Genomic DNA, 27,045 nt, shown 5'->3' on the forward strand with positions numbered 1-27,045 from the left:
GAAGAATTATAACCAATGGAATGAACCATAAGAAAGAAGAAACAAAACAAAACAAAAAAGAAAAAGAGCAAATAGTATGCTTCGATTTGCATTCAGACTCGATAATTCTTTCTCTGGATATAGATAGCATTTTCCATCATGAGTCTTTTGGAGTTGTCTTAGATCCTTGCATTGCTGAGAAGAGCTAAGTCTGTCAAAGTTAGTCATTGTATAATCTGGCTGTTACTGTATACAGTGTTCTCCTGGTTCTCTTCACTTAACTCAGCATCAGTTCATATAAATCTTTCCAGGTTTTTCTGAAGTCTGCCTGCTCAGAATTTCTTACAGCATTATAGTATTCCATTATATTCATATACTACAATTTGTTCAACCATTCCCCAATTGATAGGCATCCCTTCAGTTTCCAATTCTTGGCCACCACAAAAATAGCTACTATAGATATTTTTGTACAAGTATGACCCTATTATTTTTGCGGGTAGGGACTGTGCCTTATACATCCTGGTATCTTCATTAGTACCTGGCACTAGGAGATAATAAATATTGATTGAATAAATGAAAAGTAAAATCAAAATAAATATGAAACTTGTAACATCCTTTTTTTGGGGGGGGGGTAATTTTGTATAAGCTTCTCTCCCTTTTCCTTTTAAAATGAAGACACTGTGGTGCCCTTGAAGGGTATAAAGGTACAGAATTAAGATCCATTTATTTTCTTAATTATTAAAATTTTTCTCTTCAGCACAAGCTATGGAAGAATTTCCAAATGCAGTAGACTCAAATCAGTGTCTAGGATAAGAGTCTATTATTGGAGCTGATTAAAATTCTAGTCCAGATGTTTAGATGAACGTCACTGGCAGCTGGATGCCTCCTTAGTCATTTGGATGGCTGAGCTCATGTTATTCATGGAAAACAATAAAACTTCTGCCTCTCTTGGTCTAGGATTCCAGACACCATTATTTCCTCCCAGTTCAGAGCTCATATATTCTCCCAGGTGACCCCAAAAATAAAAGAAAGAAATTACATGCCCCAGTGAATCAGTCTCGGAAGAGAATCCAAAACTCTTGGCTCGGATCAAGGATTTAGTGTGAATCTGCACAGGCAGAATCTGCTTTAGGCTGACCTGATTAAAACATTAAAAACAGAGCAGCTTCTCTTCCAGACTTGGAGTCAGAGGCTTGGACAACTTTATTTAACCTGTCTGAGCCTCATTCTCATTTTAAGAAGAAGACATTGGAGTATATGACAATCTTCGAGGTTCCTGCTAGCTCTAAATCTGTGATTGTATATCTTAGAGTTCAGATTCCAGCCCTGATACTTTTCTGTCTATGAGACTGTTTGTAAGTCCCTTCATTTCTTGGAGTCAGAGTTTCCTCATCCATGTTGTTGTTCTTGTTTAGTTACGTCTGACTCTTCAGCACTCCGTGGGGGATTTTCTTGGCAAAGATACTGGTGTAATTTGCCATTTTCTACTGTAGTAGACTAAGGCGAACAGAGGTTAAGTGACTTGCCCAGGATCAAACAGCTAGCAAATGCCTGAGATCAGATTGGAACTCCAGTCTTCTTGACTCCAGGCCCCGTGCTTTATCCACTGATCTCCCTAGTTAACTCCTTATCTATAAAATGGGGGTATACGAATCATAAGTAGTCTTGCCACTAGAAGGGACCATAAAAGTTACATAGTCCAACTCTCTCTCGATTGACAGTTGAGAAAACTGAGACCCAGGCATGTTAAGTGATTTGTCTATGGTCCCACAGATGGCTAGCTAAATACAAAAAAAAGAGAGATTTGAACCTAGGGGCCTCCAGCTCCAGGCTCAGCATTCTGTCCATAGCACACATGCAGTACCTCTCTCACAGGGATGTGAGGAAAGACTTTTGGAAGCCTTAAAACATGAGAGGAGACTGAGTTTTCATCCATAGGATCAAAGATCTACAGTTGAGAGACACGCAGGTCATCTCCTCTAGCCAGTTTCTCATTTTACAGATTAGGAAACTGAGGAAAAAGGAACATAAGTAACTTGCCCAAGGTCGCACATCATGATGTTTTTTCCCCTCTAAAACATGGAATTTTAGGGACTAAGAAATTCTTAAAATTAAAAAGAAAGTCCCATTTAAATGGAAATTTATTTTTGTTTGTTTTCTTGCCCAAGAAAGAACCAAGATTTGAACTCAGATCCTGTGACTCCAAATGAGCACCCTTTCCACTTCATCACACTGTTGCTCTAATTATTTTCCATCACTTGCCTTTATCTGGGAACCCGCACAATAATTGAGATGGATGATGATATCAGCTTTCCTCTCGGATCTCAGGAGGGGTGGGTAACTGGAATTGACGAAGAATGCAGTATCCAGTAGGCAGAGATGATTCTCAGACTGTGTCAATCGGTTTGGGAAACAATCCAGCACTGTGTCTGAAAGCCAAGCCCTTGCAGTTATTAATACACCCCTGCTAATTGTAACACCATCACTCCCTTAGCAACAGCGAATACCTAGGGGCACAAAGTGGGGACTGGTTGTTCTGTCTGATCCTTCACAGGCTGGATTCTTCTGCAGAAGACCCAGGGAACAGAAAAAGAACCCAACTGTCCCTTGTATATTCTCTACTTCTGCAATCTACTCCACCAATGTGCATTGTAGTTCTAAAAGAGCTGACCCTTTCTGACTGGGGTCATTGAAAGATCACATTCTCTTAGGGATTTTGGTTGATCTTGCACAGTATGGGCAGAGAAAACCAGTTATATCATCCCGTTAGATCTCAGTGAAAGGGAAGGGCTCAACACAGCCCTGACAAATTCATGGAGCTGCTCTGGCTCAGGGCCAAGCATGTGACTGTACACCCCGGTTCAGTAAGTACGTGTTGATTGAAATCATTGGGACAGGCTCTCGAACCCAGCAGGATGCAGCAAAGTAAGAAGCTGGTGAAAATGGAGAGGCATATACAAGGGCTTTGTTTCTTTTTTTTTTTCCCAATGGGGGTGGGTGGGAGGGTGAAGGGAGAGGATAGGGAAAGAAAGGAAGGAAGAAAAATGGAAAGAAAGAGTAGAAAAGAGGGAGAGAGTAGAAAAGAAAGGATGGAGAAAGGAAAGAGAGAGAGATGAAGGAAAGAAAGAAATGTGGATCTTTGAGGATTTCTCTTTTTTTTTCCTTCAAATGGAGAGAAAAGAGCCAAAGGAAGTCTAGAAAGAAAACTATATAGGCAGGACTGCTTAGGTTGGTCTTATGTACATTAAAAGAAAATCAAGCTATGTATCATAGAGTGAAGCATTTTCATGGACAACTCTCTTTTCCTAAATGCATTGTATATATATATGTATGTATGTATGTATACACACATACAAACACACACACACACTCATGCATGCACACACACATGCATATATAAATGCTTCTATTTGGTGTTCAAAATAAAAATAAAAAATGAATTAATTTTTTTTAAAATAGAGTCGTACTCAAAGCTTTGGTCCTTCTCTCTGACATAAACAAGTGTTTTTAAAATGCCTATTATATGACAAGGGCGGTGTTGAAGCATCGGGATACAAAGAAAGTCAAAAAACATGCTCCTTGTCTTCAGGAGCTTAAACTGTAATGAAAGAGAGACCACATGTCAACAACTGTGCATTACAAATATAAATACACTGTACATATAGTATAAATGATAGGTAATCTCAGAGGGAAGGACCTGGGGCTGGGGGTTGGAAGAAGGAGCTGGAAAGGCACTCTTCTAGAAGGTGAAATTTGATCTGAGCCTTGAAGGGAGCCAGGATGAGGAAATGAGGAAGAATATTCACGATTTAGGTTATTGCTGCTTTGTGCTCATAGGTGCAAGTGCCTGACCTGTGGTAGAACATTCTGGGTTCGTATTGGTCTGATCAGCCACAGTCGAAGACACTGTAACTTGACTCCAGCATAGGGATGTCATTTTGGTCCTCTCTGAGAACAAAGGACACCAACCAACCAACCAACCAACCAAAGACCTGTATGTGTTCGTCCTTCATTGCCGAAGAAGATCATGCCATCAGAGAAATGATGACATGACTTGCACTTGACTTGATTTTGAGTGAGGGAGCGCTGTGCAGGTCACCAGCCTCACTTCTCCTCCAGAGCCATCTGAATCCAGTGACCAGATATTCATCAGGATGACTGGAGATGACCCAGGATGAGGCAATTGGGGTTAAGTGACTTGCCCAAGGTCACACAGCCAGTGAGTGTCAAGCGTCTGAGGTGAGATTTGAACTCAGGTCTTCCTGACTCCTGCATTGGTGCTCTATCCACTGTACCACCTAGCTGCCCCCAATCAAAAAAAAGGCTTAGAGTTGGAAAAGACCTCAGAGTTCCATCCCTCTTTTTACAGATGAGGAAACTGAGGACCAAGGAAATGAAGTGACTTAACCAACATCACAGTAATTGGTAAGGACAGCTGGTGGTGAAGTGAATAGAACACTAAGTCTGGAATCAGTAAGACCTGAGTTCAAATCTGGCTTCAGACATTTGCTGGCTGTGTGACCCTGGGCAAGTCACCTAACTTCTTTTTGCCTCAATTTCCTGAGCTGTGAAATGAGGATTATAATAGCATCTATCTTAAGGATCAACTGAAATAATATTTTGTAAAAAGTGCTTAGTATCATGCCTACCACATAGTAAGTGTTATATAAATACTGATTCCCTTCCCTTTCCTTCTTACTTGACCAAGGTCACATAGGTAGTTATTGTCAGAGGTGGGATCTGACTCCAGAGCTAAGGTTCTTTCTGTTGTACCAAGAATGTAAGGACTTAGAAAGCAGGGGCTCTCTCTCTCTCTCTCTCTCTCTCTCTCTCTCTCTCTCTCTCTCTCTCTCTCTCTCTCTCTTTCTCTCTCTTGCGCGCGCTGTCTCTGCCTGGCACATAGTAGGGACTTTAAAAACACTTGTTGATTGATTGACAACTTGATTGCTCGCTTTTAGACCCGCCACTTTTCTTGACACTGTGAACTGAGAGGCAAGGAGGGAAATTTTAAAATTCAGATAAAAACAAAACAAAATAAAATACTTGAAGGCCAATCAAATTTGGGGATTTTTGTCCACCTACAAGGCAAACTAAAAAGCCACTTGCATTTATTCCAAATGGACACAGGCAAAAATAGAGATGTCCCAGAACCAAGCTCACCTTTCCAGGTAGCAAACTGGCTATTTTGTAGGTAATCTGTGCGAAGCTGCAGGCCTTGGAGGAAGTTGTGGAATTGAGACACGAAGGCTCTGTAGGTGAAGACATCCCGGAGAGTATTAGATAGCTTTGAGGCAGGTAACACCACTGTTGTCTCCAGGACGTTTGCTTCACACTTGGGGATTTCAGGCAATAAAGGTTCATCCTCTGAAAGAAAAGAGGGGAGAGGGAGCAGGATGAGGAAACTAGAATTTCTCCAGATAATGAGTTGGAACCTGATGACATCATCTGGGCAAGTCACTTAACCATGTTTGCCTCAGTTTCCTCATCTGTAAAATGAGCTGGAGAAGGAAACGGCAAGCTACTGTAGTATTTTTGCCAAGAAAACCCCAAATGGGGTCATGAAAAGTTGGATGTAACTGAATGAACGACGTATGTAATGAATCCAAGATCATTTGGGGGATAGGGAGAAGGACTTCATAGCAGTGCTTGCATTTATCACTGACAAAAGCTAGGAATTCCAAGAGGCAGAGATGAGGAGATTTGTTGTGAAATAATTACTGTAAAGTGCTTTGTAAACCAGAAGTGCTATGTAAACGCGTGCTGTTGTTATTCTAAATTGACAAAAAGCTGTCTTTTCACTCAAGTAAGCTAATATTCTACACCCCAGGCTAGAGGTAGAAAGAACCCAAGACCACAGGATTGGGGACCGAGACAAGGAAGAGGCCAAGGGACCACGAATGGAGGACAGAAGAGATAGAGGGAAGGGAGAGAGACTCAAAGAAAAGAGATTCTAAAAGAAAGGTTCATGCATTCCTTTAAGTGTGTGTAAGACAGTGACAGCCCGTACTCTCCAGCCACAGGGAACTCACAAGTTGGAGGGTAGAGGTCTATAATACACAGTCAAGATGGAGAGGAAAATGGCAAGTATAGAGAATTAGAATTTTCCTCATCTAGTTCAATGCCCCTTAGCATAGTGCCTGGCATACAGTAGGTGCTTAGTAAATGCTTATTGTCTGAAAGTTACTAACCACAGAATTTCAGGACCTTGGACTTTACCTCCCACTCCCTCTCCAACTCCCACTAAATTGTGCTCCCGCTTCCAACACAGGCTCCTCTTTGAATATTGCTACCTTCTCAAACCCGTTCAGCTTCTTGATCAGCAGGCCTAGCCACTGCCTTTGGATTTTCCTTAACACACCCCTGCTGTTTGACTTTTTCCAGTTCACAAACTTGTGCCCTTGGCTGCTGACTTCTGCCTTGCTCATGCCACAATTCTGCCCCACCCTTACCCTTTGGCAAGGTTCCTTTGGTATGTCCCTGCTCCCTACCCCTCCCTTTTTCCCTCTTCTGGAAACTTTGCTGCAATTAACCAAAGCCTCTGTAGTTCCAACCCAGGTCCTGCCTAGGCTGGTCTTGGTGGGAAGAGGGGATAATAGAATACTATCCAAGTTATCTTTTGGGGGTGCCACTACAGCTATGTGACAAAGTCACGGAATTTAGAACAAGAAAAAACAGCCACCTATCCAACCTATGCCAGAAAAGGAATCTTTACTATAATTATCTATTTATCAGCAAGCATTTATTAATCCCCTACCATGTGCCAGGCACTGTGCTAGGTGATAGGGATAAAAAAATGAAGGATGAAACAATCTCTACTCTCATATATGATAAGTGATGGATCATCTGGCTTCTGCTTGAAGACTCCACAGTCCTTCAAAAGAGCCCATTCCACTCCTAAACAGATCTAGTCAGTTGTTTTCTTTTCTGGACATTAATCTCTTGCACGTATAGATCACATGTAGATCCTGAGTTTTCCCTCTGGGGGCCAACAGAAAGAGTGCAATTTCTCTTCTATATGATGGTCCTTCAAATATTTGGAGACAATTTTCATATTTCTCTGAGCCTTCCTTTCAATTGCTTATTTGTCTAAACTCAAGCATCTGTGATTTCATCATTATAGGCTTTCCCTCCATTGACACAGATAAAAATCTTTTGAACCTCAGGCACTCACCTTTCATGAGTTTTGGTATTTGAAAAAAAAAAAGAATGGGTGGATTTGAAATCAAAGGATCTTGGTTCAGATCCTGGCTGGACCCCTTATCACCTGTGTGACCCTGGGCAAGTCACTTAACCTCTACAGGTCTCAGTTTCCTCATCTGTAAAATAAGAGGTTTGGACTAGATGACTTTTGCAATTCATTCCAGCTCTAAATGTAGTTCTTATAAGATCTTGGCTGCCAGACATGTTTCAATGAACCTCTTTCCACCTAGCAGAGCAGGTACTCAGACAGCTGAAACATACAGTCCCACTGAAAACCTTCCCTTCCTCAACACTTATCCAGAATGGTAGGACCTCTCAGAGACTGTGCTCCCCGGAAGAGATTTCAAGGACCCAGGGGTTGGAGTGGGAATTCAATGGAAGAATGATACTAGACACACATTTGTAAGCATTTCACAAAGTACTTTGCCTTCCAACAATACCACAAGCCGGGCAATGTGAGTATTATCGTCTTCATCTTACTGCTAAGGACACAAAAGGTCATGGGTTATGTCATTAGCAAAAAGTCACACAGATAGCAGAATTTACATTGAATATCCATCATCATCTCCAGCATACGTTTCCACCTGGTTTAAGAAACCCTCTCCTTCTTACCAGGGCTGGACAAATGATCCACTTGCTGTTTTCCATACATGACATTCCCTCTCAGATTCCCAGGACCACAGAATCACAGAATTTTAGACTCAGAAGAGACCTCAGTAGTCCTCTCATCCAACCCACGCCCTCTAAATAGTTCCCCTGTGTACTCAAACAAGTGGTCATCTTGTCTCTGCTTGAAGAGCTCCAATGAGGAAGAAACCATTCTGTTGAAGGCAGCCCATTCTGCTTTTGGACAGCTCCAATTACAGGTAGGTTTTCACTCTATATCAAAGCAACAGCTGCTTCTTTGTAGATTTCATCTCTTGCTCCTGTTTTTGTAATCTGGGGCCAGGAAGTACAAGTCTAATCTCCTCTACAAGACAACCTTTCAAATACTCAGTGCTAGTTATCATGTCCTCTTAAGTCTTCATTTCTTTTTTTTTTTTCAATCAATTGAACAGTCAACAAGCATTTTAAAGTGTTTATTCTGTGCTGAATATGTTGCTATCTGGGTATACCAAGAAAGTCAAAGAGAGTCCCTGCCTTCAAGGAACTCACATTCTAAATGGGAGAGACAACATGTAAATAAATAGGTTCTTCTTGTTCTTTTTAAGTTTCATTTTACTGAGCATTCTCTTCACAAGTGAACTTAAATATATCATTTCTTCAATTTATCCTCAAAAGGCGTCAACTCAAGGCGCTTTACCATCTTTCCTTGGGTACTTTCTAGCTTTATTCCCAGGGTATATTGGTAAAATTCTTACCTCTGAAAATTCAGGACACACCTTAAATTTAATCTGTATTAGCATTTTCTCCATCACTTTCTGAAGTCTAGGCAATCAGCAACCATAAATCAAGTCTTGATTTGTAGTGTCTGCTGATTTTTAAGGTGTAAATACACACGCTGATTTAACAATTGGCTGACCAGAAGGGGTTGTCTCCAGAACATCCCATTAAGCCCTTTCTAAAATATAGCATTCAGGACTGATAACAAAACTTCAGATGTGGTCTAACTAGGGCACAGTGCAGTGGGGCTATCACCTCCTTATTCCTTAGGAAACTGTCTTTCTTAATCCAGAAACATTCATTATTTTGGCTGCCACCTCATACCATTGAATCATATTGAGCTTGTGGCCAACTGAAAACTCCCAAATCTTTTCTGTACAAACTATCTTACCATGCCACTCATCTTTCCCTTCTTCTATCTTTACTTGCAGAGTGGAATTTTTTGAACCCAAGTGTAAACTTGATATTGATCCCTATTCAATTCCATCTCATTAGATTTAGTTTAATGCTACACAGATGCTGTGTGGATCTTGGCGGTCATCCAGTGAGTGATGTAACATCCTTATCTTTCCTACTTCTGCATGCTTAAGAATTAAATAAGCATGTCATCTAGATCTTTATTCAAGTCATTGATTAAAATGTTAAACCCAGAGCTGAGAAGAGGTACCTAGAGTCTTCTAGTGAAGACAGCTTTCCAAGCTGACCATTGTTTGAAACCGTCATTAGACAGTTCCAAACCCACATCTCTCTATCTTTTCCCTAAGAATAACAAAGATGCTTTACCAAATGCTTTGCTAAAACCTCAGTAAACCATATCTCTAGCATTTCTCTGATCGAATAGCCTGGTAACCAATCCCTCCCATTCTCTCTTTATTTCTACCTCTAAAAATCCCCAGCATTCTTAGGTGGTTTAGTATAAACGTTGCCTCCTCCATGAAGCCTCTCTTGATCTTCTCCAGTTGCTAGTGCCCTCCCCAAGAAATTACTTTGTATTCAATCTGTATTTCTTTTGTTTTGATTTATCTGCATATAGGTTACTGCCTCCCACTCCAATAGAATATAAGCTTCTTGTGGGCAGGAACCGGATTTTTTTTTCCCTTTGTATCCCAAGTACCTGGCATACAGTAGGTGCTCAATAAATGCTTGTTGACTGAATGAATAAATGAAGCTGGAATTCAAACCTCAGTCTTCTGACTCCAAATTCAGTGTTCATTCTACTACTGCAGTACAGCAAAGCTGCTTCATACCACTCTGTCTGGCCTCATCCCTCTTTGCCCTTTCCCTCACTCCAAAGCAATCACCCTCCACTCCAGACATCATCATCCTCACCATCCCTAGATAAGCCTCTCCCCTTCCGAGTTCTGTCTGGTGTCTCCTTCCCTAGCTGCCCCAGCCTCTCAGTGAGCCATGTTGTCGTTTAGGCATGTGGTTAGTATCTAAATCCCCTCTGCAAAGGGAAGCCAACTCATTACCCACCGATATCGTGTTTTTTTTCTCTTGTCCACCTGTGGAAAAACTCCTCTGAACTGTGGGACAGATTCCAGGCATCAAGCATGTTCAGGGAGAAGATGCTGCTCCACAAGCCTAGGGGTAGAGAAGGCAACAGTGAACTTCTTAGCAAACCCAAGGTCCTTCCAGTGGCTCAGATCTGGCCTTAGATACTTATCAGCTGTGTGATCTTGAGCAAATCACTTAAATTCTGTCTGCCTCAGTTTCCTCAACTGTAAAATGGGGATAATAATAGCACCTGCCTCGAAGGGTTGTTATGAGGATCAAATGAGATAATATTTGTAAAGCATTCAGCACAGTGCCTAGCATATAGTAGGTGCTTAATAAATGCTTGTAACTCCCCTCTTCTCTCCCTTCTTTCCTTCTTCCTTTCCTCCCTTCCTTTTTCTTCCCTCTCCTTCCTTCCTTCTTTTCTTCCTTCCTCCCTCCCTCCCTCTCTCCCTCCCTCCCTTTCCTCCTTCCCTTCCCCTCTCCCTCCTTCCCTCCTTCCTTCCTTCCTTCCTTCCTTCCTTCCTTCCTTCCTTCCTTCCTTCCTTCCTTCCCCAATAGCTCCTAGGGCTAATGTCTGAATCCATTAAATCTCCAGGGGAGAGAAGGCAGGGGCAGAGGAAAGAGGAGGGCTAAATCCCTGCCTGGTCTCTGTCAAATATGAAAGAGAAATAAGGCAAGACCCCAACCCCTCTCCCCCTACAGCAGCCTGGCTTCTACATAAGGAGAATGATTCATAACTTAAAGTCAGCTTTGCAATTTGCTGCATGTGCATCCTTGGGTTAGAGTCATTTAACGTCCATGGACTTCGCCTCTCTGGTCTCCCTACAAATAAAATGAGGGAATTCGGCTAGACGGTTACTAAGGTCATTTCTTGCTCTAAATCTATATTCTGTAATTCTTTGGTCCTTTCTCTTATCATTCATCAAGCATTTATTGTACACCTACAACATGTAGGGAACCATGGAGAGAACAAAATTATGAAGTGACTCTTGTTCCAACACAAAATCTTCTCAGATTTCTTCCACCTAAATCCAAGACCATAGAAACATAGATTTAAAGCTAGCAGAGGGGTCCTTAGGGTCAATGAGCCTGAGCAGCAGCGTGCTGGTAAATGTTCAACAATTGGCTGTCTGCACGATACTCTTTTAAATTGAATCAGCATTATCAACATTTTCTCCATTATGTACTTACGTATAGAGTAAGGGTGGGGAACCTGCAGGCTCGAGGCCACATGTGGCCCTCTAGGTCCTCAAGTATGGCCCTCTAGGTCCTCAAGTGTGGCCCTCTAGGTCCTCAAGTGTGGCCCTTTGACTGAATCCAAACTTCACAGAATGTATCCTCTTAATAAAAGGATTTGTTCTGTGAAGATTGAATTCAAAGAGCTGCCCTTGAGGTCCTACAGGGCAACATGTGGCCTCAGGGCTGCAGGTTCCTCATTCGTGGTCTAGAGAATCAACAAAATAATAAATCAAGTGCTGGTCTGTCATATTTGCTGATTTCCAAGGTGCAAATGTTCATACTGAAAATGTAACAATGGGTTGATTAGAGCTGACTCCGGAACATTCCTGAGCCAAGTTGCTGTGGCTCAGCCATTTTTCAATCATGTCTGACTCTTGGGGACCCCATGTGGGGCTTTCTTGGAAAAGATACTGAAAGAGTTTGCCCTTTCCTTCTCATTTTACAGATGGGGAAACCAAGGCAAAGAGGATTAAGTGACTTCCCCAGGGTCATACATTTAGTAAGTATCTGAGGTCAAATTTGAATTCAGATCTTCCTGATTCAAGACCTGGTGCTTTATCCACGGTGCCACCCAACTGGCCTGAGCCAAACCCTCTCATTTGTAGACAAAGAAACTGCAGCCCAAGTTGGTGATGTGACCTAGAACCAATGGAGCATCCAGGGTGTCTAAAGTCATAGGATCACAGATTTAGAACTATAAGGAACCTCACAGGCCACTCAGCCCAACCCTGTTTTACAGATGAGGAAAAGCTGAGGCCCATAGAAGTTAACAGAGGCCACACAGAGAATAAGTCAGAGGTGGGATTTGAACCCAAGACCACCGACTCCACAGTTAACACATAGTCTTTCCATTGGGAGCCTTCTACTAGCCAAATAGATGTCCCAGGATAAAAAGTCACCTAGCATGTAACATAGCCGGGACTCTGGGATCTTCTTCATCAATCGTCCCATGTAGAACTCCGAGCCAAAATGTTCCGTGGGGACAAAGGCTCCATATTTCTGGAATCCCACTTCATAGGGGGTGAACTCCACCCATTCTGCAGACAAAACAGCAAAAGAAAAAGAGTGAGGAGCCATTTCTGTTCAGAGGGCTCCAAAGGAGAGCTTCGAGTTAGGAGGATGGAGAATGCAGTGGTGTTAAGAAGACAAAGCATAACCCTCTGCTCCCTCTGAGTCAGGGGTTCTTAACCTTTCTTGTGGAACACTCTCCCTCCTCACCTCCACCTCCTGGCTGCCCTGGCTTCCTTCAAGTCCCACCCAAAAATCCCACCTTCTGTAAGAATCCTTTCTGTAGCTCCTCAATTCTAATACCTTCCCTCAAATTGGCAATCCTCAACTTATCCTTTACCCATCTTGTTTGTTCATGGTTCTCTGCATGCTGGCTCCCCCATTCAACTGGGAGTTCCTTCAGGGCTATCTTTGTCTTTTCTTTGCATCCCCAACACTTAGCACAGTGCCTGGCACCTACCAGGCACTTAAATAAATGTATATTTACTGCCTGATTAATTTTTGTCAGCCTGGGGAAGCCTATGGGCTCCTTCTCAGAAATGCATTCTAAATGCTTACTTTTTATTTACCTCTATGCTCCAATTTTATTTTATTTTTCTTTGGTTTTTTTTTTTTTGAGGCAATTGGGGTTATGTAACTTGCCCAGGGCCACACAACTAGTAAGAGTCTGAGACCAGATTTTATTTGCATTTACAAAGAAAATCAATTATATTGAAATAGTCATCAAAATATTAAAGAAACAAATTTGTGATAAAATATACTTATTTTGGGGTCTAATAAACATTTTAATTTCAAAGAATAATCACCATAAGTGATATTTTGAGATATCTGTAACAACTGTAATGCAATATGAAAATATCTGTGATTTTTATTGGTAACAAATATGGGGATAATAATAGCACCAATCTCAAGGAGTTGATCAGATGAGATAATATACAAACATTATCTAAAATCCTGCCCCCTAGACAATAAAGAATGTATAGCCTCAGACATATATTAGCTGTGTGACCCCAGGTAAGTCACTAACCCCGATTGCCTCCAAAAAAAAAAAAAAAAAGAGAGAGAAGAATACATAGAATCCTTTCCCTTTCTGGTTCTTGTTGTGTTTGTCTTTCTTTTTCGAAGTAGCCCATGACAACAGAGAAATGATGACATGACTTGCACTTGACTTGGCTTTGAGTGAGGGAGGGCTGTACAGGTCACCAGCCTCACTTTCTCCTCCAGAGCCATCTGGGTCCAGTGACCAGATATTCATCAAGATGACTGGAGATGACCCAGTCCCTTTGTGGTACATAAATGCTAACTATTGCTACTACTAAAGTCACAGGTACTGCTAACACTGGGGCAGCTAGGTGGTGCAGTGGGTAGAGCACCAGTGCAGGAGTGAGGAGGACCTGAGCTCAAATCTCACCTCAGGCACTTGACACTCACTAGCTGTGTGACCTTGGGCAAGTCACTTAACCTCAACTGCCTCATCCTGGGTCATCTCCAGTCATCCTGAGGAATATCTGGTCACTGGATTCAGATGGCTCTGGAGGAGAAGTGAGGCTGGTGACCGGCACAGCCCTCCCTCATTCAAAAGTCAAGTGCCAGTCATGTCATCATTTCTCTGATGGCATGGTCTTCGGTAGCAAAGGATGAGCACACTGCTAATCCTACTATATGCTGCTTACATTCATTATTAAAGAAATACTAAATTCCAGTTAATTAGAGGTTAATGAAAATAACAATGTAATTTTTCCCCATGGAAGTTCATAGACTACTACTGAAATCTAACCATGGTCCCCCAGATTAAGAACTACTGTTTTAAGTAGACATGCTCGAGTACTGGAGGAACGAAGAAATTGCAATTCCAACACATGACAGGAGAGGGCAATATCTACTCAAAAACAGATGCCCAGAACTCGCCAGTTTCTGGCTCCTTGTCAATGACGCTAAAGACACTGAGCAAAATAGCCCAGAGAAAGTTACAACCCACAGTTTAATAAAATGAGACTGAAAACGGAAAACCGGATGCTCTCTAAGTATCTGCAAAAGGAAGAGTTCTGCCCCCCAACAGTAAAGAACGTATAGCATTCCTTCTTTGTGCAGAAGTTGCCATTCTTTCTGTTCTCTATCATTCAAAGCTGGGAAAGTAACAGATGATTCCAGCAAGGCAGGAGAGTCATGAGAGCCAGGAGGAGAGCAAATTAATATGTTTAATTAGTTAATTAAGCATTGGGGATATAAAGAAAGGTTTCATAGGATCAAGTGGGCAAAGGTCATTTAGCCCAACCTTTTTCCCTCCTCTATTTTTGCAGATGAGGGAAACTGAGTCCAGGGAAAGTTGTCTTTTATTTAATCTTTGTTGTGGAGATAAGAAAGATGGCAGTGGGATCTCTTAGGAATGCTGGGGCAGGAAATGTATCTGTAATCTCAGGTTGGCCCCACCAAAATTAAGTTCGTTAACTGTCCAAGAAATGCCAGAATTACCTCTGAAATCCTGGTTGCTTACATCATCCTTCACACTGATGGTGAGGTAGATTGGGAGGGGATTCTGACCCCGGCACAGAGCTTCTTTTTGCCATGACAATTTCCCTTCATATTTCTGTTTGGAGAAAAGAAGGAATTAAAGGAAAACTATGGGGTTATATCTGGAGCATGGGTGAAGGGATCAGTGAGAAATCTTTGGAACAAGGCTCCACGAAGGGCAACTCCACAGGACATAATCCCATGAGGACAGAAACATCGAGACATCTCAAGGCTGCTGGTGGATCATAGGATCAAAGTCAAGGCTGTCAGACCCAATACCCTCATTTTACATATGGGGAAACTGAGGCAGAGAGAGAGAGAGAGAGAGAGAGAGAGAGAGAGAGAGAGAGAGAGAGAGAGGCTAAAGGATTCACCCAGGATCACATAACCAGGAAGTTTTTATGGAGTCTGATTTCAGGACAGGCAGTGCAGGCTATTATACTGTGGATGCAGGGGCTGTAGTGAGCTGTGGGAGAATCTCAAGGTGGGGGGTGGAAGCCAAGCCTGCAGATGTCCAGCAACTTGAGGCAAAATCCTGATTGCTCCACACTACACAGACATGGTTCTGCATGTTCTGTAGTGGCTGGCACTGAATTAGTTTCAGGCTCAGTTAGAAAACCAGGACAGCCTCCCAACAGTCTTTCCTTCCATTGGCACAACCAAACTGTTATGTGCAATATCATCCCTTACTCTCCGGGAGAAAAGTCTACCTAGTAGTCACTTTTATGTAGGAAGTGATAGAGGGACAGTTAGGTGGTACAGTGAATAGTCAGGACAGACCTGAGTTGGAATCTGACCGCAGATACTTTCCAGCTGTGTGACTGAGCAAGTCACTTAATCCCAATTGCCTCAACAACAGTAACAAAAAAGAGTATGTGCTAGAATCAGGTCTTGAGAGCCAACTGTTAAATTTTCAGTGGGAGCATTTATACTTCAGATATCACAAAAACTACAAATCAGGGCTTCATTTGTTGTTTTGCTGATTTGTCTAGACTTAAAAAAACAATAAAGAAAATGTTAGCAATGCAGGCTGAATTAAAAAGCCTGTTGTGCCTTTTTAGAGAGTTGGTTGCTAAACATTTATCAAGACACTCCTGATTTTATCTGTCTCTACTGATCTGCCAGGTTAATGTCCTAATAGCCTGGTGCTGAGAATTTCACTTTGCTGAATCCGAATCTTTGATACCAGGATTTGGTCAATTACACAAACTAAACAGATGTAGAAACAGGCTGGGTGTAGACCCAGCAGATTGGGCCTTACTTGAGGGATGACCATAGCCTTGTGAAATCCAATGGATCAGGCATCAAGGTGGTGCAATGAATGAGAGCACAGTCCTTACAGTCAGGAGGACCTGACTTCAAATTGCAGTCCGGACAAATCACTTAACCCCATTTGCCTCCCAAAACAAGAAAAGAAAATATATGGGCTTAGAGATGTTCTTTACATGTACATGGACAATGTGTGGATTTCTTTTGTTGGACTATATAACAATGTATTGTGGGATTTATTTTTCATTTTAAAAGAAAGTAAAAATTGTCATTCACTAAGAGAAAATAATGTTCTTTTTAAAGAACCAGGCAGTAGAAGGAGTGCCTGGAGTCAGGAAGACCTAAATTCAAATCTGGTCTCAGATACCTACTAGTGAGTGACCCTGAACAAGTCATACACACACACACACACACACACACACACACACACACACACACACACACAGAATTGAATTAAATGCTTCATAACTTACTTCAAGATACTTAATAGCTGTATTTCTAAGCCTCGGTTTTCTCACCTGTACAATGGGGCACCTACATTACAGGATGGTTTTAAGAGCAAATCAGATAATATAGGCAAAGTATTTTGTAAATTGTAACTACTAATAAAAACTCCTGTTTGCCTCTGTTTCCCTCATCTGTAAAAATGGGGATAATACTAGCGTCTGCCTCCCAGACTTGTTATGAGGACCAAATGAGATAGTATTTGTAAAATGCTTAGCACAGTGCTTGATACATATTATATAAATGCTACTCATATATTAAAACGAAGCATGGTAAAATGGGTAGTTTCAGAGTCAGGAAGACCTGAGAAGAAATCCCACCTGTGATGTGTACTAGCTATATGGTCATAAGCTACCTCCCTGGGACTCAGTTTCCTTATCTGTAAAATGAGAATGAGAATGCTTAGGCTACCAGCCCGAAGGATTACTGTGAGGCTTATGTGAGATCAAGTATTGTTTGCTTTGCAAACTTTGAAGTGCTATCTAAATGTCAGGCATTATGTTTTCTTAAAATGTCAAGTTTCAGATGAAACTTAAGACTTTCAGTTTACATCAGTCAGACTTTAAAAAACATAATATAATTTTTTTTCCCTGCAGTGGATGAGAGGGAATGTAGGTATTAACGTTTATCACTCTGGGTGCTCCATTTTCTTTATCATAGAGGTAGGGATAGGAAGAGGCACAGGACCTGTGGCGTAATTGGTACAGGGAACTCTTGGGTCAGAAAACTCTTTCTACTAATTCAGATCGACCTAGTTATCATCTGAGTTATAATTCAAAATAATTAGCCATATGGATCAGCATTGGCCCAGAGGTCTCAAATCTGCAAGGAGAAAGCCCAGAGCCCTGAAACATGTGGATACCTCTTCCCAAGACCATGTCCAACATATACAAACATATACATATGCTGACTGGTCCTCATTTAAATAATGTTGACTTTCTTCAGGTCACTATTGGCCACATACTTGTAGACTGTTAAGGCCTTGTGACTATGTAAGGATGGAAAAGGTCAGGGAAGAAACATTTGGTAGAAGGGGGACAGATTTACCAGCAGATACGTTCTTGAGACTCATCCACAAGTTAGATGAGTCATTAGTTGTACCTGTGTAAGGGAGAAAGTTTGAAACCGAGTCAAACGTTACAGGGTTGAGCAAGAAAAGCATTAGTCTACATCTGAATTTGTGGTTAGAAAGGCACTCCTGTATTACAATGGCAGTGATGTAGGGGAAAACCACTCCCATAATCCTCTCATCGTCCCCACCCTTCCCCCTCCTCCTCTCACACTATTCAGTTAAATGCTGCAAATCTTGTCTCAGATACTTAGTAGTTGTGAGACATTGGGTAACTCATCCTTTCTAAGCCTCAGGTTTCTCATCCGTATAATGGAGCACCTACCTCACAGGCTGGTTGTAAGGGTCAAATGAGATACCATATACATTTTGCAAACTGAAACCACTGTCTAAACACTAGCTGCTATTATATAAATATACATAGACTAACCATAAAGAGAATAAGTACAAACACATATATACAAAGTAGTTAGATTTAAGGCACCTTGGGAGGGAGGGCACCAGCAGTTGAGGGAATCAGGAAAGGTTTCATGCAGAAGACGATGCTCATACAATCAAAGTCAGCAGAGTAACCCAAGAGGAGAGAACCTACCTCATCCCCCAAAAAGGACTCGATCAATAAACCCCACAGATCTGTAAAGGAAACTTTGTAGCCTTCTTGGCTCCTTTGCTTCAGGTCCTGCTTGTAGTAGCTGAGTTGTTCAGGGTAAAGCGAAGGGATCTTGTTTTTGACAGCATGTCTCCGAGCCTCCTGGATGGCCTTCTCCAGGTTTTTGGAGGACCAGTCGGCATCTTTGTACAAGTTGGTCATGGTCCTGGGAAGAGGCATCCACATGTTACAGGACATCCAGAGACCCTCTAGGCTGGGGAGGGAGTTAGCTCATAGAGTTACCAGGGACCATCTAATCCAATTCTGTTTTTACAAATGAGGAAAATGAGTCCCAGAAAGGAGATGTGATTTGTCCAAGGGATCCAAACTCACATCCTCCAAATCAATTAACCTTATACTTCTGCATCCTAAGTGGCACATGAACAACTGTATCCATGAGAAGTAGGCTGGGTGAGGGCTATCAGAGACAAGGGGATGAGCATCGCTAATGTTATAGGCTGGCAAAAGTCTTTGCAGCTGAAAAATGTTTTAGCTGTCATCTTAAAATTTTGCAAGCCTGCTCCAATAAGCAATGGAGAAGAAAAAATTAACAAAGGGAAACTTTTCCCTAGCGTTCTCCATTATTGCCTCTCTCATCCGTGTTATCAAAAAGAACAGATTCTCCCTTCGGTTTATAGGTCTGAGCTCCCCTAAACATGTAGTTTATGTATAATTGTGTAAGTGGCTAGAATAACTAGCTCCTCCCACGTTCCCATGTCATAGCTATTTCTCTCCTAAAAGGACTTAGTAAAGTATAAGCTCCTTGAAGGCAGGGATCGCCTATTTTTAAAAAGTCATTCCGTAAACATTGCTTAAATATCTACTATGTGCCAGGCACTAAGTGGCGAAAATACAAAAAGGGGCAAAAGAGAGCCCCTGCCCTCAAGAACCTTCCAATCTAATGGGGAGATAACATTCAGACAAATAGGTGCAAAGCAAGTAATATACAGGACAAATAGGAAATAATTAAAAGAGTTAAAGCACTGGAATATATATATATATATATGTATCTATAAACACATTTGTGTATATGTATGTATATATGTGTTTTTAATATGTTATGTTCGTAGAATATAATATATAGATAGCACACACACACATCCCATGCCTATATAGAGACCACTGAGACAGTGAACTCATCCCCAGCACAGGTTGCTTCAAAGCTTTTGTCCCCGATCCCTCATATGGCACCCTATCCTAGGAAGGTTCAGGCCTTAGGAGTATCTATTTAGGGTATAGGTAATAAATATCCCCAATACCCAGAACAGATGCTTGAATATTTTGGTTTTTTTAGTCTGGATTTAGCTTTTGATTGTCATCAGTCAACGGACATTGATTACATGCCTACTGTGTGCCAATTACTGAGCTAAGTGCTGAGGATACAAATTGAATGAATGAAACCCTACTTTAAAGAAGTTTACATTCTAATGGGGGGAGAAAACAAGTACAGAATGAGTTTATCCAAAGCCAATAAATAGCGAATCAATACAAATAAATACGTAGTACTTCAAGGTAGCTTGGAAGAGAAGGCATTAGCTGTTGGGGAGATCAGTAGAGGCATTATGGGAAAGAACTAGTAAAGGGAACTTCCTGTACAGTTGGCAGCAGAGGCAAAGTATATGGCACTGGGGACCTGGTTCTAAGAAGGCCTGAGTTCAAATCTAGCCTCAGACTCCTATTAGCCATGTGACCTAGGACAAGTCACTTAGCCTCTGTATGCCTCAGTTTTCTCATCTATAAAACGGAGATAATAATATATAATGTGGATAATAATAACCTACCTCCCAGGGTAGCTGTCAGATCAAATGAGATATGTGTAAAATGGTTGGCAAATCTTAAAGCTCTACACAAATGCTAGCAATTATTACTATTAAATATCCATTGAATGAATAAATGAAAGAAGGAATGAAATGGAAACTTTTTATACCCATGTAGGCTTACAACTCATCTGTAACTTAGACTCTTAGGGAATTGCTTGGGGGTACTGAAGGATTAAATTGGTGAAAGATTAAGTGAGAGGCACAAAGCCAGCATGCATTAGAGTCAGGATCTGAACCCAGGTCTTCCTGACTCCAGGTCAGCCTTCTTATTCACTTATTCTCCTCACATTCCAGGAACGTGGGAAGAAGCACTGGTGAGACGAAGGAGTATGGGAGTGGAAGGATGGGCAATGATCAAAGCATGAGTAACTGTTCACACCTTTGCACTCTGGGCTCAGTCAACATGATACAATTGGCGGGGGCTGAATGCATTTCTCTAGCATAACATTTAATAGTGATCTCATGACACTAATTCATATCACCTTGCAGTCCCCTTATGCACTTGTAATATTCTATTTTGTTTTATAAGCTATTGTGTACATGCAAGTGCTTTCCACACACATACACACAACAGTTGGGTTATTTTTCAACTTTGTATTTTCTTCAGGGCTTACATAGTACATTACCCTTGTTGTTTTTCTGCAACTTACAGAGATGTCTGAAGCATTGAGTGGTTGCTCAGCGTTTACAGTATCAGAGATGTGACTTGAACTCAGGTCATCCTGACTCAGAGAGCAACGCCTGTCTAGTATGCTATACTGCCTCTGCATTACCCATGAGATCATAGGATCATACAATTAAAACAGGAAAGGTTCTTAGAGGCCATAGAATCATTTCCTCTAATTTAATAGATGAGGAAACTGAGGTACAGGGAGGGTAAGTGAAGTCACCTCAGTGTTACACAGCAAGGAAGTATCTGAAGCAGGATTTAATATTTGTTGGATGTTCAATGGCTTGGCATCAATGATATTAGAAATCAATTCGGTCACTGCTGTGGACCCAAGAGAAGGTAGTGGAAACAGCAAAGGATGTTTTAACTTTGGGGGCCAACACAAGAGACTCCTTCCCTCTCCCCTCAAGACCAAACACTCTAAGGCTTTGCTCCAAGGCTTAAGTCAGTCAGAGACTCCTGAGTCCTCACCAAGTTGCACCTGAAAGGCCTGTGATGTAGCTGGTACAGTTCAGGATGTTCAGCTTCTGAAGCCCCAACAAGTGGCCATACATGGAGGTCATGGATCTCAGGCCACCTCCCGTGGCCATGATCGCCACCACCGGCACCTGATGGACACAAAGGCAGAGTTAGAGAGAAGGAGGCTGGGCAACAGGGCTTCAGAGGAGACCCTGGAGCAGAAGACATTTCACCGCACAGAGAAAGTAGAATGGATGGAATGGAGATGGGGTGGAGTAGAGAGTTGGAAGAAAAAAACTAGATAGGAGAGGAGGGAGTCTAGAAAACTGAGGAATCAAAAATTGGATTTAACCAAAAACAAACAAAAAGATGTCTCTATCTTTCCACCTATCTCTCTTCTCTTCTTTTCCCTTTTCCTTCTCTCTCTCTCTCTCTCCCTCTCTCTCTCTCTCATAGGATCATGGATTTTATAGCTGGAAGGAATTTTAGAGGCCATTAAATCCATTGCTTTCATTTTTACAAAGGAGGAAACTGAGGCACAGAAAGGTTAAGTGACTTGCTCAGGGCCATACAGTTATTAAGTTGTATCTACCTGGACTTGGGTTCCAGGTGCTAGCTTACCCAAACTAACTGCAAATCAACTACAATGTGGAGAAAAGAGATGTAAGGTCAGTGTCTTAATCTGAACTCCAGAGGGTCTGGGCAAAACAAGGATCCAGGGGAAGGGCTGCTCTGTATCCTGGTCTTGTCACTGCTTGGAGAGGAAGGGTCTGAGTTTATGGAACCACAGAATTTGAGAGCTGGAAGGGATCCTAGGGAGCATCTATCCCAATTCCTTTATTATCAAAATGAAGAACAACTACTATAACCAAATGAAGCGGATGCCCAAAAAAGTGAAATCCTTTGCCCAAGGTCACACAGGTGACCTGGACTTTTAAAGTGGGAGGCTTTTAAAAAATATTCTGTATAACAACTTTTTTTTTTTTTTTATCTCTGAGGATGGATTTGATTTCTGGAGATAACTGTAAGTCATTTGGAGCCAATGCTGGTGAATAAGATGAGTGATCAAGCCAAAATCTGCAGCTTTCAGGCATGGGAAAGGTCTTTTGGGCTGGCATGTTTGAGAGGTAAAATATTTCTTAAAGGCAGAGAAGGGAAGGGAAGGGAAGGGAAGGATGTTCTTTCCAAATCCTACCTCTTCCAGAGAGCCTCCTCTTGGTAAATGAAAGTGGGGAGGGGCTTAATGAACTTTCATCTACTCTCCCTCCCAACTTGAAAACTAATCTATCTGCTACAGAGATCATTTGGCAGCTAGGTGGCATAGTGGAGAGACTGCTGATTTTGGAATCAGAAAAACCTGAATTCAAATCCTGCCCTTGCACTTAATAACTATGTGATCTTGGGTAAGTCACCTAATATATTTCAGCCTCCAGTTTCCTCTTCCGTAAAAGGTGAATAGTAGAATTCACCTCATAAGGTTACAGTAAGAATCAAATGAGATAACATATATTAAATGCTTTGCAACCTTAAGTCATTAAGATAAGTGTAACTTTTTAAAATTAACATTGCGGCAGCTAGGTGCTGCCATGGATGGAGTGCTGTTCTCAGATTCGTACTAGCTGTGTGACCCTGGGCAAATCACTTAACACTGTTTGCCTCAGTTTCCTCATCTGTAAAATGAGCTGGAGAAAGAAATAGGAAACCATTCCAATATCTTTGCCAAGAAAACCCCAAATGGGGTCACAAGGAGTTAGACAGGACTGAAAACAACTCAGTAACAAAAATCATTATTATCGTCATCACCATAATTATTTGAAGGTGGAGTCTCTGAGGATTGGCTCCAGCCCCTAGGAAAGGTGGACCTTAGACAATAACTAAGGCTAAATTACAAAAGGGGGAAAACCCTCCAAACCCATAGCAGAAACCCTATTTTCCACTGTCTCCCCCCAATGACTGTCATATTTCTCAGGAGAATAGAAGGAAAGGGCCCCTGGGAAGGAGGGACAAAGCACTGTATCTTCAATTGTTGAATTCTTGTTGTCATGATCCTAAGATATATGGACAGTGCTTGAAGGAGGCCCTTAAAAAAGGATTTACTGGACCATTGGGTTGTGGAAAGGAACTTCTTTTGTATAACATGATTGAAGGTGGGAAGATCTTATTATACACACTTAGCTGGGAATAACGGATGTAATACAGGACACTATAAAACACTTTAGGATGGATCTTGTTGCCTCCTAGGTTGTCCTAAATTCCCTGAAAATTCTATAGGGATAGCTGAGCTATAAAGGCAGCCCATGGGCGAACACAACAGATGGGAGACATGGCAGGCATAGATAGAGACAGTGAGTGGGAGTTGGTGGTACGGTAACAAGAATTCTTCAAAGGGAAGGCAAAGGATAAGTTGTCCATGAAAAGCAGAGAGAATACCCAGCCCACCCTGTTTAGAACCTATCTCAAAACATATTTTAACCTCCTTACTCCCAAGCCAACTGACCTCATCATCTTGCAGATCCTGTTCCAGCTGTAACACCTGCTTCAGGGCTTCTGCAACAACCACCTTCCGTTTCTGCAGGAACTCCAGCTCCTCTGAGCACAGATTGTAACCCAGTCTCACGTTCAGCTCATCAGAACTGTGGTGAAAGAGAGGATACTTGTCACCCACAATGCGTCAGAGCCATTATCTCCACATGCTCTAGTGGCCAACTCTCCCATTCCTCAGCTTGAACAGGAAAGAAATTGGTGCCTTGAGAAGGACACTGGATTGGGAGCAGAGAACCTGGATTTGAATCCCACCTTTGGAATTTACTACCTGTTTGACCTCTGGGCTTCAGGAGGTGAACCAGATGATTCTTGGACTATTGCAATAGCTTTGTAATTGATCTCTCTGACTCCACTATCTCCTTTCTCCAAAATATTCTTCAAACCATAGTTTCCAGAATATTTCTTTTTTTAAAAAAATTTATTTTTCCAATTATATGTAAAAAATTTTAATTTTTTTTAAATTTTGAGTTCCAAATTCTCTCCCTCCCTTCCTCCTCTCCCCCTCCTTGAGAAAGTAAGCAATTTGATATAGCTTTTACATATGCCATCATGCAAAATGTATTTCCATATTAGTCATTTATGAAAGAAAACAGACAAAGCAATAAAAATGTAAAAAGTAAAAAAAAAAAGTTTGCTTCAATCTGCATTCAAACTCCACCAGCTCTTTTTTTGGATCCGGATAGCATTTTTTTTTTTTTATCATGAGTCCTTTGGAATTGTCTTGGATCATTACATTTCTGAGAATAGCTAAGTCTTTCACAGTTGATCATTACACAATATTGTTGTCAGTTCAAGTAAATCTTTCCAGATTTTTTCAGAATATTTCTTAAAATACAAGTTTGACTAGGTCACTACCCTGCTCAAAAAGGATCTCCCAATCACCCCCAAGATAAAATATAGATTCCTGGTTGACTTTTTGAACCTTTCACTGTCTGCCTCCAGCCTGCCTTTCCAAGTTTATGGAGCATTATTTCCTTTCATATACTTGATGTGCCAGCAAAACTGGTATATTAGCTGATCCTCATACATGATATTTTATCTCCTATCACCAAGTCTTTGCTAGACTGCCCTCTGTCTCTAGAATGTACCCCTTTATCACCTCCACCTTATAAAAATCCCTAGCTTCCTTCAAGGCTCAGTTCAAGTGCCAACCCTATATGAATTCTAGTCTTGCCTTCCCAGTATTTTGTATTTACTTTACTTATTTCATATGAGCTTCCTCCAATAGAATACAATTTCCTTGATTATTTCATCTTTTTCTTATATGCCTAGAGTCAGCACAGGGCCTGATACATAGTAGGCATTTAAGAAATTTTGAATGAATGAATGAAAGGTCTCAGTCTGAATCCTGGGATTTCTTTCCTGAGCAAGAAAGGTCCAGGACACTTCATGTAAATATCCCAGGACAAAGGTCTCATCCTTTTATTTGCAACTTACAGCATCTCTAATGATTCTTCTATTTTTATTTCATTGTTTAGTTAAGCACCTATATTGACTATCTATTGTCTATTGCATGAAAACCACACTCCTCAACCTAGTACTCAAGGCTCTGTACAATTGGTCCTCATGGATCATTCTTCTCCAACCTTATCTTCTACTTTCCAGTTAGGCAAGCCCCTTCCTCTAGCACAGATCAAACTCCTCATTGCTGTGACTTTGCTCAGTCACACTCAGTCATTCTCTCCAATGTCGAAGGCCTTTCTTCCATTTTTCCTAATCTTTTCCATCCTTTAAGACCAATTCAAATACCTCACTTTTCCCTAGCTACTCCAGCCCACACTGATCTCTCTCTTGGTTGAACTCCTTCAGCACAGGATCAGTACTATACAGTTCAATATTTTATTATTTACTATCATATATTGTTCCTTAGTTATTTTGTAACTCTAAGTTATAGGTCTGTAAGATCCTGGAAAGCAGGAACTATGTCTTAGAATTTCACAGAAACCGTCAATATTAGAGCTTCTGGAAGAAACATTACTCATCTAGTCCTTTTTTACCACCAAAGTCCTTGGTACTGTCAAATGACTCGTCATTCAAAATGGTCATGATTCTATCAGTAGAAATAACAGTAAAGAAGATGCATTACCATTTGTTTTGATGTTGCACTCTAAGGATCATAAGGCCTTTTCCTCTGACTTGCAGCTGAAACCTTCTACAATTATTAGAATGTGAGCTCCTTGAGGAATTATCTTGCATGTCTATTTGTATTCTTAGTCTTTTGCATATAATAAGCTCTTAATAAATGCTTTTTCATTTCCTTCTTTCCTTTCTCACGCAGCAACAATATCCACATAACTTAATTTGCCTTTTTTTTTGGTATGTGACAGGGGTATAGTTGGAGGCAACTTGAGCATTTACACCTAGGAAATCAGCAAATGCTACAGATTAGGACTAAATTTATTGTTTTGTTGATTTCCTAGACTTAAGAAAGTGATGGAGAAAATGCTGATAATATAGATTAAATAAGACAGATTAAACTTAAAGTTATGTATTATGTGGATATTTTTTCTTGGAAAGCTAGTTGTTAAAAATTTACCTGCACAGCCCTGGGCACATCACTGCTACTACCAATACTACTTCATTCCTTCATCCATCTTCCCACTTCCATGCTGTAACATTATCCCCATAACTTAACTTTTTTTTTGTCTTATCACTACCCTATTCAAGAGTCTTCCTATCGCCTAGCTAAACAAGTCCAAACTCATCAATATGGTAGCCATTTTACAGATGCAGAAACTGAGGCCTGGAGAGAAGAGACAACTTAACCAAAATCACATGGCTAGTTAGTCATGGTTAAGAGTAGAACCAAGGTTTCCTGAATTCCAGTTCAATGTTCTATCAACCATATTTCTATTTTCTATTTCTCTCCCATGGTGCCCATATAACAGGGCTGGGTACCTGGCAGGTACTCAGCAAGTATTTGTTGAGTTCATTTACTACATGCTCTCTCTGTCACTGTCTGGGAAATGTCAGCCATTCCTGAAAGCCTTATCCTTAACCAGGAGCTCCTATTGAATTTAATCCCTCAAAGTATGGCAAGGGAAATGGGAGCATAGTTGAATGCTCAGGGGTAGGAATTTCCATCAAAAGTTCCCACTTCCACTTCTCAATGCCATTTCCCTTTCTTCTTCTTATGTCTCTGCCATTCCCTTGGGCTCCTCAACATTTTTAACAGGACCTAGAGTCCCCAAAAAGCTGGAAAAGGATTTGTATAAATAGTGGTTCCAAGTTATGGAAAATA

General features: G+C 41.2%; 1 protein-coding gene across 3 annotated transcripts in view; it reads right to left on the bottom strand.

Annotated features, from left to right (window-relative positions):
* Positions 1-27,045, bottom strand: part of PLA2G4E (phospholipase A2 group IVE) — a 122,422-nt gene that overhangs the window by 6,084 nt on the left and 89,293 nt on the right. For all 3 annotated transcript variants that reach the window (XM_072624674.1, XM_072624673.1, XM_072624675.1), the window contains exons 11-18: positions 23,758-23,893; positions 21,273-21,409; positions 18,255-18,477; positions 14,782-14,896; positions 12,201-12,338; positions 10,039-10,146; positions 5,140-5,343; positions 2,242-2,408 (exon numbers count right to left, since the gene is read on the bottom strand). In XM_072624674.1, coding sequence (XP_072480775.1) covers positions 2,242-2,408; positions 5,140-5,343; positions 10,039-10,146; positions 12,201-12,338; positions 14,782-14,896; positions 18,255-18,477; positions 21,273-21,409; positions 23,758-23,893 — 1,228 coding nt within the window. The remainder of the gene's footprint in view (positions 1-2,241; positions 2,409-5,139; positions 5,344-10,038; positions 10,147-12,200; positions 12,339-14,781; positions 14,897-18,254; positions 18,478-21,272; positions 21,410-23,757; positions 23,894-27,045) is intronic.

Source organism: Notamacropus eugenii, chromosome 7 (genome assembly GCF_028372415.1).
Source record: "Notamacropus eugenii isolate mMacEug1 chromosome 7, mMacEug1.pri_v2, whole genome shotgun sequence".
Lineage (NCBI taxonomy): Eukaryota > Metazoa > Chordata > Mammalia > Diprotodontia > Macropodidae > Notamacropus > Notamacropus eugenii.